The 15372-nt window shown below is 37.7% G+C and overlaps 2 protein-coding genes across 2 annotated transcripts; both read left to right on the plus strand.

Moving 5' to 3' along the window:
• The first annotated feature begins 547 nt into the window (after window positions 1-547).
• On the plus strand, window positions 548-9601 carry LOC106069884 (uncharacterized). Its single transcript, XM_056004646.1, has 3 exons — window positions 548-752; window positions 2832-2985; window positions 7463-9601. The coding sequence occupies exons 2-3, from the start codon at window positions 2846-2848 to the stop codon at window positions 7980-7982; spliced, it is 660 nt and encodes a 219-aa protein (XP_055860621.1). The 5' UTR covers window positions 548-752; window positions 2832-2845; the 3' UTR covers window positions 7983-9601.
• A 1132-nt stretch (window positions 9602-10733) lies between these two features.
• On the plus strand, window positions 10734-14857 carry LOC106069879 (uncharacterized). The gene is made up of 3 exons (XM_013229646.2): window positions 10734-10897; window positions 13405-13585; window positions 14330-14857. The coding sequence occupies exons 2-3, from the start codon at window positions 13425-13427 to the stop codon at window positions 14841-14843; spliced, it is 675 nt and encodes a 224-aa protein (XP_013085100.2). The 5' UTR covers window positions 10734-10897; window positions 13405-13424; the 3' UTR covers window positions 14844-14857.
• Window positions 14858-15372: the final 515 nt, after the last annotated feature.

The following is a 15372-nucleotide window of genomic DNA, read 5'->3' on the forward strand; positions in this document are numbered from 1 at the left end:
TGCAGTCCTAAGTAACTTATTTTGTGTATTTACATTGCGATATACTATATAGGATATTATTATATACAGTAACTTATACCATAATAAGTTATTGCATACATATCTATTCGTTTTATTGACAATGTTATATTGCGTGGTTTTATATTGTTTTGTATTGCATGCTTTACTTTAGTTTTCTTGGACATGTTTTGGTTGCTCCTTCAGGTTTAATGAGGATTAAATCCTTGAAGGACGATGAGGGATGTCATCGGGCAGGGTTCGAACCAGGGACCATCGACGAAAGTCTCCAGCGTGCATACCACACGACCATGCAGCCGTCCATGCTCATCTTTACTTAGAGAGACATCTATTCTTTATTTCTATACTTAGACCTTGTACATCATCTTACTGCTAAGACAATGTTATCAGCGACGTCAACCAAGTTTAGACAGAGTCTAAATTTTTTTTTTTGTTAAAGATTATCCCGAGTTGTCCGTCTTGTTATTGTTTCAACTGAAAAAGAAGTCCACTTGACCTGAACCCTTTACTTTAGTCCAGAAAGATAACATGCTTGATAGCGTCTGGTCTAACAACGCACATTCAACACACTAACACACCCAGTATGTGTGCTTAGTGTTGAGATCTATACAAATCACTATTGATGAAACATTGCTTACATATTTAACTCAAAACAATGTCTATATCCATATTTACAAAAAAATGTTGCTGAGAAACTGATTTATTTTTAAATAAATACATCATATATTAGTCAGGTGAGTCTTTGGATGTGATATAATATTGCAGTGTAATTTTTCATAATGTTACAACGTACAATGTGCTAATAATTTAAGTGTATAATTTATATTCGATGAAATATAAGTATTTGTTTAGTTTCATTCACACAAATTCATTCAGGCATGAGTTTACTAGAGCTATATAGTTGTTTCAATTCTAAACATTTATACTAAATAGATCCGACATTTGCAGATTTTCAAACAAAGGCTCCGTGTAGTGAGTGATGTCATCATGTACAATGGATAAGTACCTGCTCGAGTCTGTAACATTAAACATTAAGTTGATCTTGTTATATAAACAATTTGGGATTTACGTTTAGTTAGAAGGTTAGAACTCTAACGTCCTCGTTCTACGACTACGTGATTAAGGATACAAAATGATCTTGATCTGTCAATATTTGCTACAATGAAATCTTGATTAACATGTTTGTCTTGTGTGTTATTGTTGTTGATTGAGATATAAACCGATTCATAATTTATTGTTGTTAGTCTAGATCTACGACAAATTTTAATACATCACTGATCCAAACTAATTGATACAACTACACTTAATATAAGCTTTGTTTTTAAAAATAGTATTTATAATGTATTTAGCTTGTTACCAATTAGGAGTGGAGTGGACAATATTAGCTACTAGAACGGCAGTGGACTTATGTAGCAGGGTTTGATCCTCGGGACCATTTAATGATAATCTAATATTTTTATAGCATTTACAGTCCATACTATAGAGGACTGTTTATAGTACCAGTATGGAGTACGACCGTATACCAACGGTAATATTTTTTGGTGACTTGAAAGGTGGTCAGCGTAACAAGGTGCCCCACTGAAACGCTTTGAAAACCAGCGTAGGCGCCAACTTAACTTACAGAAAAAAAGCACCTGGCAGCAGGTGGTTTCCAAATGAAATAGCTGGAGATTTCTTTTTACAAAGGTCGCCGAATACATAATTGAGACCAAATTAAAATCCACTGCCGAGGTCAGACGTAGAGGGAGAAAAGTGAACCTATATCGACCACCGGCGGACCACGTATGTGTCTGCACTAGATGTGGCTAAATATGTAGGTCTCTGCTGGGACTGACTCGAAGGAAAGCCTTATTATTATAGCATTGATAATCAGAGTTGGTAACAGGTCCAAGATTGTCAACTTTTGCCAACACTTTCACTTTTCTCTCTGGTTAAAATATTCTTACTTCATCCATTTACTCAGAAAAACACTTTTATTTGTGAAATTCTAAAAGCAATAATGAGACGTCTTTATAGGTCCTAATGGAACATGTTTTATTTATGATTACATAGACTAATACTAATGGTGTGCATTCAGAATTAGTAAAATAAGCAAAATAGTTGTTCAGGCTTCCTAATATACTGCTTGGATAGAAACAATAGACAAACAGACAAAAGACATACAGACAAAAGACATACAGACAAAAGACATACAGACAAAAGACATACAGACAAAAGACATACAGACAAAAGACATACAGACAAAAGACATACAGACAAAAGACATACAGACAAAAGACATACAGACAAAAGACATACAGACAAAAGACATACAGACAAAAGACATACAGACAAAAGACATACAGACAAAAGACATACAGACAAAAGACATACAGACAAAAGACATACAGACAAAAGACATACAGACAAAAGACATACAGACAAAAGACATACAGACAAATGACATACAGACAAAAGACACAACTAAAGTGCCCGTAGAAGGTGAGAGAGGGTAAATATAAATTAAAATGCAGTGAAATGTTGCATTTGAATATTTCAAAGAAACCTCATTGAGTATGACATCAAAACATCTTGCTTATTAATGCATACAAAATGTGAAAAATTTTATGAATAGACTTTGGATTATTACCTTACTATAAAACTTTTATATCCCTATTTGCAAGGTATGTATTAAATATAGTATGTAACATGTCTTCAAAAACATATTGGTTCAAAAGTGCGAATATATAATTACATATACATATAGATTAACATATATAGGAATATATTGTACATATCGTCTGTATTATGTTGTAAAATTGTGTGTTTCCCAGGTTGCACAGAAGTCATGTCACTGCTGGTCTATATAAGTTTATTTGGACTTGCCTCTAGTCAGACTATCAGATTATCGTTTCATTTGGACTCCTCACAGCCTGATGTTGATGGAAGCGCCAAAGATTTGAGCGTCATTCCGATTATCTCTAGGACGTGAGTCTTATCTTGTCATCGTATATTTCACAGTTTTGAATTTGACATCACAGTTAAATTCGTTGAATTGGCACACCGCAAAATCGGATGGCAGTTTGGTCGTGCGGTATGCGCGCTGATGTGTCGTTCAGTTTGTTTCGATGGTCTCAGGTTCATACCCTTCCCGCTGCCATGTCCTTCGTCCTGCGGCGGGTTTGGACTAGGAAGCAGACAATCTTCAACTCTGAAGAAACTTCTGAAGAAACATCCGAAACAGGTTAAACATTTTATTCGTGTTCAATCCCAAAGTACCAGAGCAAATCCAATTATATAATCGAATCCCCTTATTGGGACATTCGGATTTTAGAACAATAATGGTCACGTTCCTATGCCGTCAGATATCAGTCTATTACCTTACAATTGTAACCTTTTCACAAGTGTCTCCCAAAGTGGGGTACGCGTACCCCCCCCAGGGTTACGGGAAGACTCAGGGGGGGGGGGAGGGTTCGCGTTGCATCTCATTTATTATGATATTTTTTTAATACCAAATATCCATTTATTATGTTCATTTTTCTCATAGATGCAATTCGAGTGTTACTCAGCTTTACAAAAATTACACAAGGTACACTTTAGTCAAAAGTTTGGGAAACACTGATTTAAAAGATGCTGGAGCTCATGCCCTAGCTTGCTTTAATTTCTTAGTGAAGAAATCAGGAAACAAAATAGCTGCGGAAAGACAGCCTTAACAAATGTCACAGGGTACACATTCGAGGCCTAAAAGAAAGCTACCTCCGAAGACAAAGATAGAGGAAATTAAAATTTACCTTTGGTAGTCGTTTTGAAAGGAAGGGGCGACTCTATGGGCATTCTGGCAAAGGCTCGGTGGGCTGATACCTAAGGGCCTGTGAGTAGTTCGTTGATGTGTGCGGTAGAAAAAACAAAAGAATAAGACTGCCTAGACTCGTGATGAAGGTGACATAGTGTACTATCTGTCTTACCAGCTACAAAGAGTATAATATAATAAATTTAAAATTGGAAAGATCTAAAGCATTTTATTATGAATAACAAATGCTCAGGCATCGCAACAAATAATAAGCACACTGGGACTTCCTAGTCACGTGTCGAAGGTGATCTATTGTACTTCGGATTCGACGAAAAGCCTTTTAATTGTATTATAGTTATAGTAAGTCGACCTACTGGCATTCTACGAACGTGGCCAAGCCAGCCAACGCGTCTGCTGCTGATAACAGAGCGGATGTCCTGGCACCCTGCTCTTAGAAGCACTTCCTCATTGGATATCTTATCTTGAAACCTTATTTTAAAGACATTCTGTATGGCGATCTAATAGAAGGCAGGAGAGCCACTGGTCGCCCACTTTTACGGTATACGGATGTATGCATACGAGACATGAAGCTCTTTAAAATCGACACTAGCAGCTGGGAAGAGGTGGCACTGGATAGATCCACATGGAGAGAGAGCTTAAAGGAAGGGTCTCGGATTGCAGATGTCATACACAACAGAAACAGAAAGAAGGGTGAAAATGCAACGGCGCCCTTGATTACATATGCACAACCTGCGATCGCAAATGTGTATCAAGTCAAGGATTGGCCTCTTTAGTCACACAAGAAGTTGCAAAGGGAAAAGATCGTCTCGCGAGACGTAAAATGCCACAGAATTATAGTAAACTTATTAATAAAATTTATAAAAGAAAATGTCCACAAAAGTGGCATAAATTTTTTTCAAATAAAACGGGTAATATGCTTAAGGCTGAAAAAGTACATATTAATATATATTAATTTAATGGCAATGTTTTCGATTCCGAAGATTAAGGATGAGTGCAGCATTTCTCTTTACCAGGCAAACCCAGATGCGACCTACATATTTTACCACACCAATGTAGAACAATCCGCTGACGACTGTCTGCGCCTGTCTTCGGAGAGCGACCTTCTATGTGCGTTATACTATTTAGCAACAGTACCTATGTTGAGGATAACTAAACAGTTTTACTTAGTGCTGTCACGTGACTCCGCTGTGCTTCGTTGGCTATGGGATTGAATTAATTTCATGAACTCAGATGTCTTTACTCCATGTAAAGTTCTGATGGCGTAACGCCATAACCAAGTGATGCCCAACTTAATTAGACTTGCGGGCCATTTTAATTTCCGACACTCATATCACGGGCCACATGAACGAAAAGGTGCAAAAAAAGAATTGACATTGACCTGAAATTATTTCATTCCAAATCCGTGGATCTAATACACTAATTAATGAGATGTTTGAAGTTGTCAGAAAATGGCTTCATTTCTCTACTTCAAATATGAACAGCATTGTAGCCAGCTTTACAACCGACTAATTGTCTTGTCGCTATTTGGTAAATATTCCCATCAACCTCCTCCATCTAGCTAGGCTTTAAAAACAATCTTGGCTTCATAAAAACAATCCTTCCTTTAAAAACAATCCTAACCCTAACAATCTTTTATTCTACACTTAATATAAGCTTTATTTTTAAAAATAATATTTTTTGTACTTTGCTTGTTACCAATTAGGAGTGGAGTGGACAATATTAGCTACTAGAACGGAAGTGGATTTATGTAGCAGGGTTCGATCCTCGGGACCATTTAATGATAATCTAATATTATTATATCAAACCAAGAAAGTCGTCAGATTCGTTTTATAAAGCTGTTGATATGTTGTTGTTTAAAACATCCACACATTCTTTACAAATAAAATATGTTGGCTTCATATCCACACACAAAAAAAGTAAAATGAGTACACTCTTACTGTTAGATTCTTAGGCTCTACATTCAGAGTCCATTTCATAAACGCACAAATTTTAAAGGTCATTGACCAATCCATCAGAGGAAATGTGAGGGCCTTAACGTAATTTTTCTTTGGAAAAAAAAGGGGGGGGGGGGTTTCTACGCTTTGTGCCGACTTCTCGGCGGGCCGGATTGAACCACTTTGTGGGCCGGATATGGCCCGTTGGCCGTATTTTGGGCATCACTGCCATAACCAAACAAATGCTAACCCTTGACCTCATTCTATTAATAGCATTTATTGTTTGCAAATAACAGATAATTGGAGGCGCTAGGCGAAGTGAATTTAGTGGTCTAAATGAAACAGGAAAATTTTTTTTTAAAGACAGTGGAAAAGTAAAATTACGCATTTTATTCAGACCCTTGTATACTTCACCAATAACTTTGAGGCCAAGTTTTGCTATTTCTTCTCTAAAGAAACTGTTTCAAATCCTGTACGAGGCCCCTAACCATCGGAGGCCCTATGCGGCTGTTAGTTTGCCTATGCTTAAGGCCGACCCTGTTGCAAAGTTAAAAACAAAATTAACAAAAAACTTTATAAAAAGAAAGCTTCTATTAACTGAAGAGAGGGAACCGTTCAATTCTGCAAGGTTTATCTCCCCCTTTTCTATACGATACAAAATCAATTAATTACCAATAATGATATTGATTAATATTTTTTTAAATTGATTCATGTGTTGTCGACGACAACATGAGCCTCTATATACCGTTCCGCAGCACACTAATGGGATTGTCTTTCTCTAACACAGTACGCGTCATTTTTTGTTTCTATACATAGTATCTTACGTAGGTACTGTACTAGTGAACCTCTACTAGTTTTGATCGCTCTGCATAAAAGATTTCACCTTTTAAAGTTAATAAACTTATCTAATGATTCAGAAATATTTTGCATGAAAAATCAACAAACTAGACAATAATAATTTCTGCTAAGCTGGAGTCGGAGAGTATGAATTACAGTGGAAAACTAAAACACTTGCAAGAACCAAATAGTTGCTTAGAGTCGGCTTAGACGTTAACAGACGCATACCTTTTCCTGGCTTGTCACTTTGCACTGATAATAATAACTATGTATCTTCTCTCCCCTTGTGCGGTCCGAATGCCAAAATGAAATTGATCTTCTATAAGAACAAGATGTGCGATAGGAGCTTCAGTTGACTAGTTCAATCGAGACCAATCGTTATAGCTTCAACACTGACCTGCGACGTCGCCACCTATGTAGACTAATAGATCGTTGCCACGTAGAAGGTCTTGAGAACAGTTGGCATGTTAAAGTTATTAATAGAATGGGAAATAGATATTTAAGAGATTAAAGTGTTGAAGATACTGCTCAATTTGGAGGGTTGCGTCCCTTTAGATAATCGGACACGTTATTTCTCCTACACCCTTTCTCGGATCAAGTTGAAACTTTCAACAATTATTATTGTTCCTAACAAAACATGAATCAAATTGACAAATCTGTCAATTAACTATTGATAAATATTTTATTTTGTTTGATATCGAATAAGGGAAATATCTTCTAAATTATTTCGACACATGGTCGTAAGTGCGGAGCTCTTTCCTTTAGATAAGCTTTGTTGTTGTTGTTTTTTAAGGATTTTTTTATATTTTGCTTTTTTTTAATTTTTTGTTTTATTCTAAATTAATAGTATAGTATCTACAATATATTCTGTTTCTTGTTTCAGTATCTACAGTATATTTTGTTATGGAGCGGTGGGTGACAGATTTGTACTGAGAATGGACCCTAACACAGCGCATATGGAGATCGTAGACAGGAGCATCCGATTCAACAACAGCACTCAAGGCATCGACTCCTGCATGCCGGCTTTCAAACCCGTCCAGTGCACAACTACTCACTTCTGCTCCCCCAGCAACAACTGCGTGGTCAACTTGGCTATCGACTGCGGTCTGGTCCACGGCTCGGACAGGTGGGAGCGTACGCCGCAGATAGAGGCAACGCTCCAGAACATTCACGGAGAGCTGGTGTTAAGGGATTGCTTCGTGATGTGCCTGGACAGCGGTTACGTGGAAGAGGTCAAGGACTCCGGGCCTCAGGGGCTCTCCTACACGGCCATCGGTCTCATTGTTTCGGGCATTGTGATAGTGGCGGCCATGTTTGTTGCAGGATGCGTGATTTGGAAGCTGAGAGTGATACGAAAAATTAATCGTCAGCCCCACCATCATCATATGCATTTCGCGAAATAATTGAAATTACTAGAACATTTGTTAACAATTATTTTTCTCAAAATTGAATCTTTATTTTAAAATGTAATTTTGATCAGGGTGCTAGATTATATATTTGGTCTTGATGGTGACGAAAGAAAAATCTCTAGAACAAAGATATATTTGCTTTTGGCAATTACTAATGGCTCTTCCATCCTTCACTTTCACCTATCCCTTAGTCTGTTGGACCGTTGGGGCTCTACACAAGATTTGTCGGCTTTCTCCATTCCTCTCTATCTTTTGCCTAAGATAGAACCTCTTTCAATGACAGGACAGTTTATTCTTTTATGTTGTCTTCCTATCTGCCTCCTCTTCTTTTTTTCTGGTTCTGTTCCATGAAGGAGGGTCTTTGCGAGCCCCGAAGACCATGTAATATGACCAGAGAGTTTTAGCTTGCGTTTTTTCTTTACAATATTTAGCAGGTCATCGTGGGGTCCAATCGCTGAAGGAACCCTGTCTTTAGTATCTTCGTTTGTGTGTAGCATCTCAATTTCATTGCTAGGATCTTCCTCTTCTATTCTAAAGTCTCTTTAAGAGTTAGTTTACCATGACAACTGTCGTACATGTTATTTTTAGAATATTGAGTCATATTTCACTTGTACCAAATTAACTGCGCACTGTCCTTTACGTTTATGTTGGACATTAAGAGTCACATTCAGACGTGGTTTGTTGATGTCAGATGCAATGTCATTCATTGTAAGGTACCATTGCTAAACATTAAAATATTAAATACTTTTTTTTGTATCTTCAATCAGCCTGCACAAGAAAGTGTGTGTGTGGGGGGGGGGGAGGGGTAGCAATGTTGATTTAAGTAAAAAATCTTTTGTTTTAATATTTTCTCACCCTTTTATTGGTTTCCATATTATTATTATTTGTTTCGTTTTTCGAAGAGACATACACCAGGCGATTGCTTTTTGTGATAATTTAGAAGACTAAATCATTGTTATGGATGGTTACCTAGTTGTTGTTTTTTTCTTATTCAATTCGGACTGTCGTCACGATGATTCCAAGTTCGAGTCCTTCCTGTTGTTTTTTTCTATTGTTTTTTTAATAGCTTTTATATAACGCAACTTTTCATGCTTCCTTAGAGCGCTGGCTTTGGTCTCATTTGTGGACCAGTGGGGAGAGGGGGATATATGGGAGGTTTTCCATGCAACCTTTAGGTGCTCAGTAAACATTCAGCTCGTGTCGGGATATCTACCATTGTATAGTTAAACACTTGATTGGTTGAAAGGAACTGAAGCAGCGACTGATAAACACATAATTAACACAGGCTCTCAGAATATCTTCTCTTTTGAAAAATGTCGGTGTTAGAGTCACAAGATGTCAGATCCGTTTTTAATTAAAACGAATATAACATTCCTTCATTTCTTCAACGCATGTCATTCTTCAATGTATATTTGTAAATGTCGTTTTAAGATCCTCATTGAATGATTTCACATGCACTCTTCATAAACAAAACTTTGAACATACATATTTTGCAAACATAAACTTATTCATAAAATTATAATCATTGATTTGAATGTTTGTATAACTATTATTTGCACATGTCTCTACTCTCTTGATTCCAGACTCAATAAAGACATTTCTATATCTTTTAATGTTTAAAGTTACAATTAGCATTCACTTTCGTCTTCAACTGTATGTTAGTCTGTCGGGCCAATAGGGGCGCCACACATAATCTTACAACCGTCATTCCTTTCTGTTTTCCCCCTTTTCCCCAGTATTAGAGACTCCTCCATAGACAGGCCTCTCCATTCCTTAGGACGACCTTCCATCGTTTCTTCTATCTGCCTCTCCTTTTTTCTCTGGTACCGTTTCCTGCAGAAAAGTCTTTCGAGCCGTACAGTCCTAATCTGCAGAAGTAGAGAAGGAGGTACAAGCCATGCACTTCAGATGTTATATAATGATTTAAAGTATACGAAACTGAAACAAGATCACAATGGCATTTGTGCCTCATGATGACCTTCAATAGATACAGAAACATTCTCTCTTGAAGAGGTAATACTGAAGACACAGAAGAAAGAGACCACTTCAGCAGAATACTCACTTGTCTGAATTAGATGTGCAAAATATATAGATAATAACGCAAATAGATGCACTGTATCTTAAACTTCGGACACGGAGACACGTGTATTATGTTTTATTATCTTTATTCTCGTTATTGTAATTATTATTTCTATTCAAACAATGTTGCCTGCTGGGTTTGTGATAACCTATTTTCGGTTGAAGTTATGAAAAGGAGGGAGGTGGGGGGGGGGGGGTGGAAGGATGTTGCATCCTATGCAGAAAATTTTATGTTCTTTGAATTCCATAAATAGAAGAATTTTTTTATGCTCATATTTATAATACGATATGATACGATATGATACGATATGATACGATATGATACGATATGATACGATATGATACGATATGATACGCTAGTAACTTACAACTCGTTGGAAATATAAACAACTGATAAGCAGATGTTTTCCTTGATATAGTTATGCTGTACATTTGTAATAATGAGACAGTCTCTGTATAAATGTTTTGAAAAGAAAAAGCAGAAGGAAATGTGTACCTCCCTCAAGATCTGGAGTCCAAGATTAAACGTAGTCACCGAGGACAGTGACCTCAGCAACCTTCAGTTTTGGTAGTGAAGCAGCAGTCAGTGTAGCGTGACAATGCCCTGTTATTTCGGGAAACTTTTGGGGGTGCGTTAAAATTAGAACGACCCCAGTTAGTAAAGCGATATGCTCCGGTGTGTTGCCAGGACTAACGAACTGTGTAAGTGCAGTGTAGAGACTTGCAATGTAGACAAACTGCCAGAAAAGCTTGTTTCTCCAATGGGTTTAGTGAAATGTTCACGTCGAACATAGTGAGGCTTGAGTTTCACTACCAATAACTTGCAAAAGGTGAGTCTTTATAAGTGAATATGAGATATTATGAGAAAACAAATTGGCTAGGTCATATATGCTATTGTTATAGAGTTAACCTTAAGCATCCTCTTCGAAATAAGTCACTTTGGTCCTATGACTGGAGGACTCTTATGGTGTAACATAGAGAGAAATTAGTCCTACACATCTAGGACTGGAGGACTCTTAGGGTGTAACATAGAGAGAAATTAGTCATACACATCTAGGACTGGAGGACTCTTAGGGTGTCCCGGTGTAACATAGAGAGAAATTAGCCAATCACAAGGCCAAACATACAGAATGCGTTTGTTCATATGGGTAGACAATATTTAATGATTAAAAAGATGCAGGTTACTTTATAACACTTCCTAATAGTTTGGCACAAGCTGCTCTCTTTTGGGGGGGGGGGGGGTTAAATCTATGAAAAATAAACACACACAAAATAAAAGATTTTATTCTGAGCTGTCTGATGTGAACTTAACAAAGCATGGTGCTATATAGTGGTAATAGCATAGCGGTGTCTGGACAATGTAAACTGAACCTTGTTTGTTCTAAACTTAATTAAGCTTGTAATAGTTTTATTTCTTTTGAATTTAGAACCGGTCAGTTGTCTAAATATAGCCGATAATTATTGAAACGTTCGCATAGTGTTTGATTGGCCTTGCCCTTGTAGTTGTTGATGGATGTCTAGCTTCGACAGATTACTCTGAAAATGTCTGGGTTTCTTGTACGTGTGTATTTCATGTACTTAACTAACAATACCTACATATGTAACATGTAGAAAAGTCCAAACCATTCGACAAACTTAAATGACGTTTAATACTAAAAATGACACAGTCGAGTATATGTCCATAACATCGAGTTATTTCTCTGAAATTCTAACACCAACTGAATATATCAACATAATTATCTATAGTCTGGAGGCGCGGTGGCTGAGCGTAAAGCGCTCGTCTTACAAATCGGGATTCCCGGGCTCGAATCCTGGTGAAGACTGGGATTTTTAATGTCAGGGTCTTTGGGCGCCGCTGAGTCCACGCAGCTCTAACTAGTACCTGACATTAGTTGGGTAAAAGTAAAGGCGGTTGGTCGATGTGCTGGCCACATCACACCCTCGTTAACCGGTGGCCACAGAAACAGATGAGCTTTACATCATCTGCTACATAGATCGTGTGACATTAGGGACAATAAGGGTTCAAGACCGGAGAGTGTGGAGACCGGGACTGTTAGTCGGCCATGAAGTCGGTCCTGATTGAGTCCTCATGTGTTGATGTACAAGTCCAGAAAGAGAGACAGTAGAGTTTTGTACGGTGATGTACAGAGTGACATTTTAGTTGTTGACGTGTTTGATGCCAATTGTCTAGTATTGGCTGTTATCTACTTAATCACTCATTATTAAAGTACCCGATATTGTGGAGCTCTTGTTGTCAGGTTCTTGATGTGTTGATGTGTTGTGTTGTGTTTAGAAGTGTTTAAAGAAGGCCTGATTTGGAGGAGAGATTGTAACACTGGTGTCAGAAGTGGGATCGGATCTACTATGGCTTGTCTGAAACTGCTGAACGAATTGGAATTGAAAGAACTGAGGCGAGAACTCCGTGATCGAGGGCTGAAGGCAATCGGAAAGAAAGAAACCTTGCAAGCACGTCTCCGAGATGAACTAACTGAAGAAGGTGAAGATCCAGACACCTACCTGTTCGAGTTAGAACCCGATGTAGTGCAGCTGCTGATCACCTTTCAACAACAGATGTTGGCTGGCTTTCAGAATGTGTGGAAAGGTGACTTACAGAAAGATACCTGTACCAGAGTAGAACAGATGTACACTTCGAAATACTCAGAGAGACACAAAGTTAAAGGCACACTACCAGTGGTGTAGCTTGGGTGAGGGAGGAGGGGGAGTATTTGAAAATCCCCCGGGGCCCCACCTGAGAGGGGCCCCCAAATGAGTGTTTTTGACATTAAAATTTAAATATTACGCAAAATGCAGGGGCTACTAAAGAGGTCAACCCCCCTCAAACAATGGAAAATTTCTAGCTACGCCCCTGCACATTTCTTAATCCATACCCTATGCACATTGTATTGCTTTGTTGCCGAGTTCATTAGAGCATAGAACACTTGTCTCAATCAGCCAGGTAATCCAATGACTTAGATTAAGTCTCTTATTAACATAAACGACTAGATTGAATTATGAGAAGATGGGCCTCCATGAAATACAGAATGAATTTCAAAAATTAAAAACTTGCATATTAAATATAAAAAAAGAGAAAAAAACAATTGCGTTTACAAGAAACGCAAAGCACTTTGTTTCTTGACCATAGCATTATCTATTTACATTTTAAAAATAAGGTAGTAACTACTAACCACCACTTCTACAGATTTAAATCCGGCCATGGTTAGTTCCAACTGCAACTGAAACCACACACACAAAATAACTTAACGTGCTGCCAACCATGTGTTTTTCTTTCCCTTTTAATCAGCTTATGTGAAAGTATTTTAAATATTTTATTATCTAGGTCTTGAAACGATGTGAAACATGGGATTGACGGAGCACGTGCTGTACTTGTTGGTCACGTGTTTGTGCCTGTCAACAATCAATGGACAACTGTCTCGTTTGTCTTTGGTCTTCCAGCACGTGAAGGATCCCAATGCGAGGTCCTTGTCAGAGATGTGGCTGGATGACGTTAATATAAACCTGTAAGACGTTTTGTATCAAGTACAACCTAAGGTTATAGTTGCATGACGTTAACATATTGATAGAGACGTAGTGAAGTAGTGTATTAATATATTAATATTCATAAAATATAAGAGATATGACCTTAACCATTTGCATATGTATTTGACGTGATGTATGGGACTTTCTTAGGGTATTGGTGCTTGACATCAGCATTATGTATAGGATAGTCTTAGGATAGAGACTATTTATAGACGAATGACGTCAATATTAGCAAAGACGATACTCCGAGCATGAGATATTTTCCTTACAGTAAGATCACATAAAGATAGTATTCAACTACAAGTGATATGGTGCACTGTACAGGATTTCTTTAGTGGTTTATTATTAGTACAGTTAGTATTATTATTCTAGATTGCGCTGGATGCTGCCAAAAATGTAGGTCGCAGCTGAGACTGTCACGAGAAATACACATTAAGATTCGGACTCGAAAACAAGGTGTTATTTTTTTTTAGGTGTTAGTCCTAAAATTGCGAATGTATCAATGTACGTGTTGTACGTAGATATATTTTTTTCAAGACATTGACTTGTATTTCTAATGAAAGACTAGAGAATGTGCTGACTGATTCAGAGAAAGTAACAAGTAACAAGAAGATAATGAGCATTTGATATTAAGAAAAATTTATTTATACAATGTTTTAATGAAAAACAAATGCATACTATTTTGTTGTTATTTTATTTGTATTGCTTTGCGTGTGCTTTGACAGAATACAGAACAAGATCTGCTTCGGAGGCAGTGATGCCACGTTTGTTTTGAGAGCGAATCCCGCATCAGGAACCATGGAAGTGGTGGCCAAGTCTCTAGCCCTGGATGTGGCGGAACCGGACGTCAAATCCTGTAGGCCAAGCTCCTCTGCAGTGGTCTGCGATGCAGACATGTGCCAGGAGGACGCATCCTGCAGCGTCAGGGCGCTGGTGAGGTGTGAGCTGGACAACGACGTCTCGGACTGGGAAACCACCCAGTTCATCGACTTTGTTCTGTATCAGAGGAGCGGGCGCCTGGCCATGCTGGACTGCATGGAGGAATGCACCTACGCAGACAGCGAGGAGATAGCAGCGACGGGCGAGGGTCATGGATTGCCAACCTGGGCGCTCGGTTTGATTATTGCAGGTGCCGTAGTACTTGGCGCCCTTTGCGTGGCGGCTTTTGTTGTGTGGAAAATCAGAAGCTCTGCGCCAACGTCAAAAAAGTTTTGTGGTAAAATAACTTGCGCCAAATAAAACATTTTCTTGTATTTCATTTTTCTTTCTAATCTCTATACATTTTCTTGTATTTAATTTTTCTTTCTAATCTCTATACGACCAGTGGAATCATAATAATAATAATAATAATAATCTTTATTGTCCGTATGGAAATTTGTCTTACAATTTGTGCATTACACCAAACAAAAAACTTTATAACTATAAGAAACCAAAGTGTACATTCACACCAGACGCACTCATAATTTACATATCTTTGTTACAAACATTTTGATTGTGTGCTAAAATCAAACTAAATGTTCACATGTTTGTTGTTTAGCCGAGAGTTTGCTAACAAACATTTTAAACAAGAAAAACATACATAATACTTTTTTTGTTTGAAGACAATACCTTCTTTATTAAAAATTTATAAAACAATTTTTTTCTCATAATAACTAATAATCCATAGATATTTTTAAAAAAAATGAACATTTTTTTACCGAGCCTATCCCCCTGCCCTCACACCTGGGGAAAAAATCCTGGTTAAACGAATGTGTAAAGCTTCTAGACG

This window comes from Biomphalaria glabrata, chromosome 11, assembly GCF_947242115.1.
Source record: "Biomphalaria glabrata chromosome 11, xgBioGlab47.1, whole genome shotgun sequence".
In the NCBI taxonomy this organism is placed as follows: Eukaryota; Metazoa; Mollusca; class Gastropoda; family Planorbidae; genus Biomphalaria; species Biomphalaria glabrata.

Bases quoted from the DNA above. Each gene is read 5' to 3' on its own strand.
- LOC106069884 (XM_056004646.1), top strand. From the start codon at position 2,846: ATGTCACTGCTGGTCTATATAAGTTTATTTGGACTTGCCTCTAGTCAG. The intron at 2,986-7,462 runs GTGAGTCTTATC...TTCTTGTTTCAG, and splicing joins ATTCCGATTATCTCTAGGAC to TATCTACAGTATATTTTGTT.
- LOC106069879 (XM_013229646.2), top strand. From the start codon at position 13,425: ATGGGATTGACGGAGCACGTGCTGTACTTGTTGGTCACGTGTTTGTGC. The intron at 13,586-14,329 runs GTAAGACGTTTT...GTGCTTTGACAG, and splicing joins GATGACGTTAATATAAACCT to AATACAGAACAAGATCTGCT.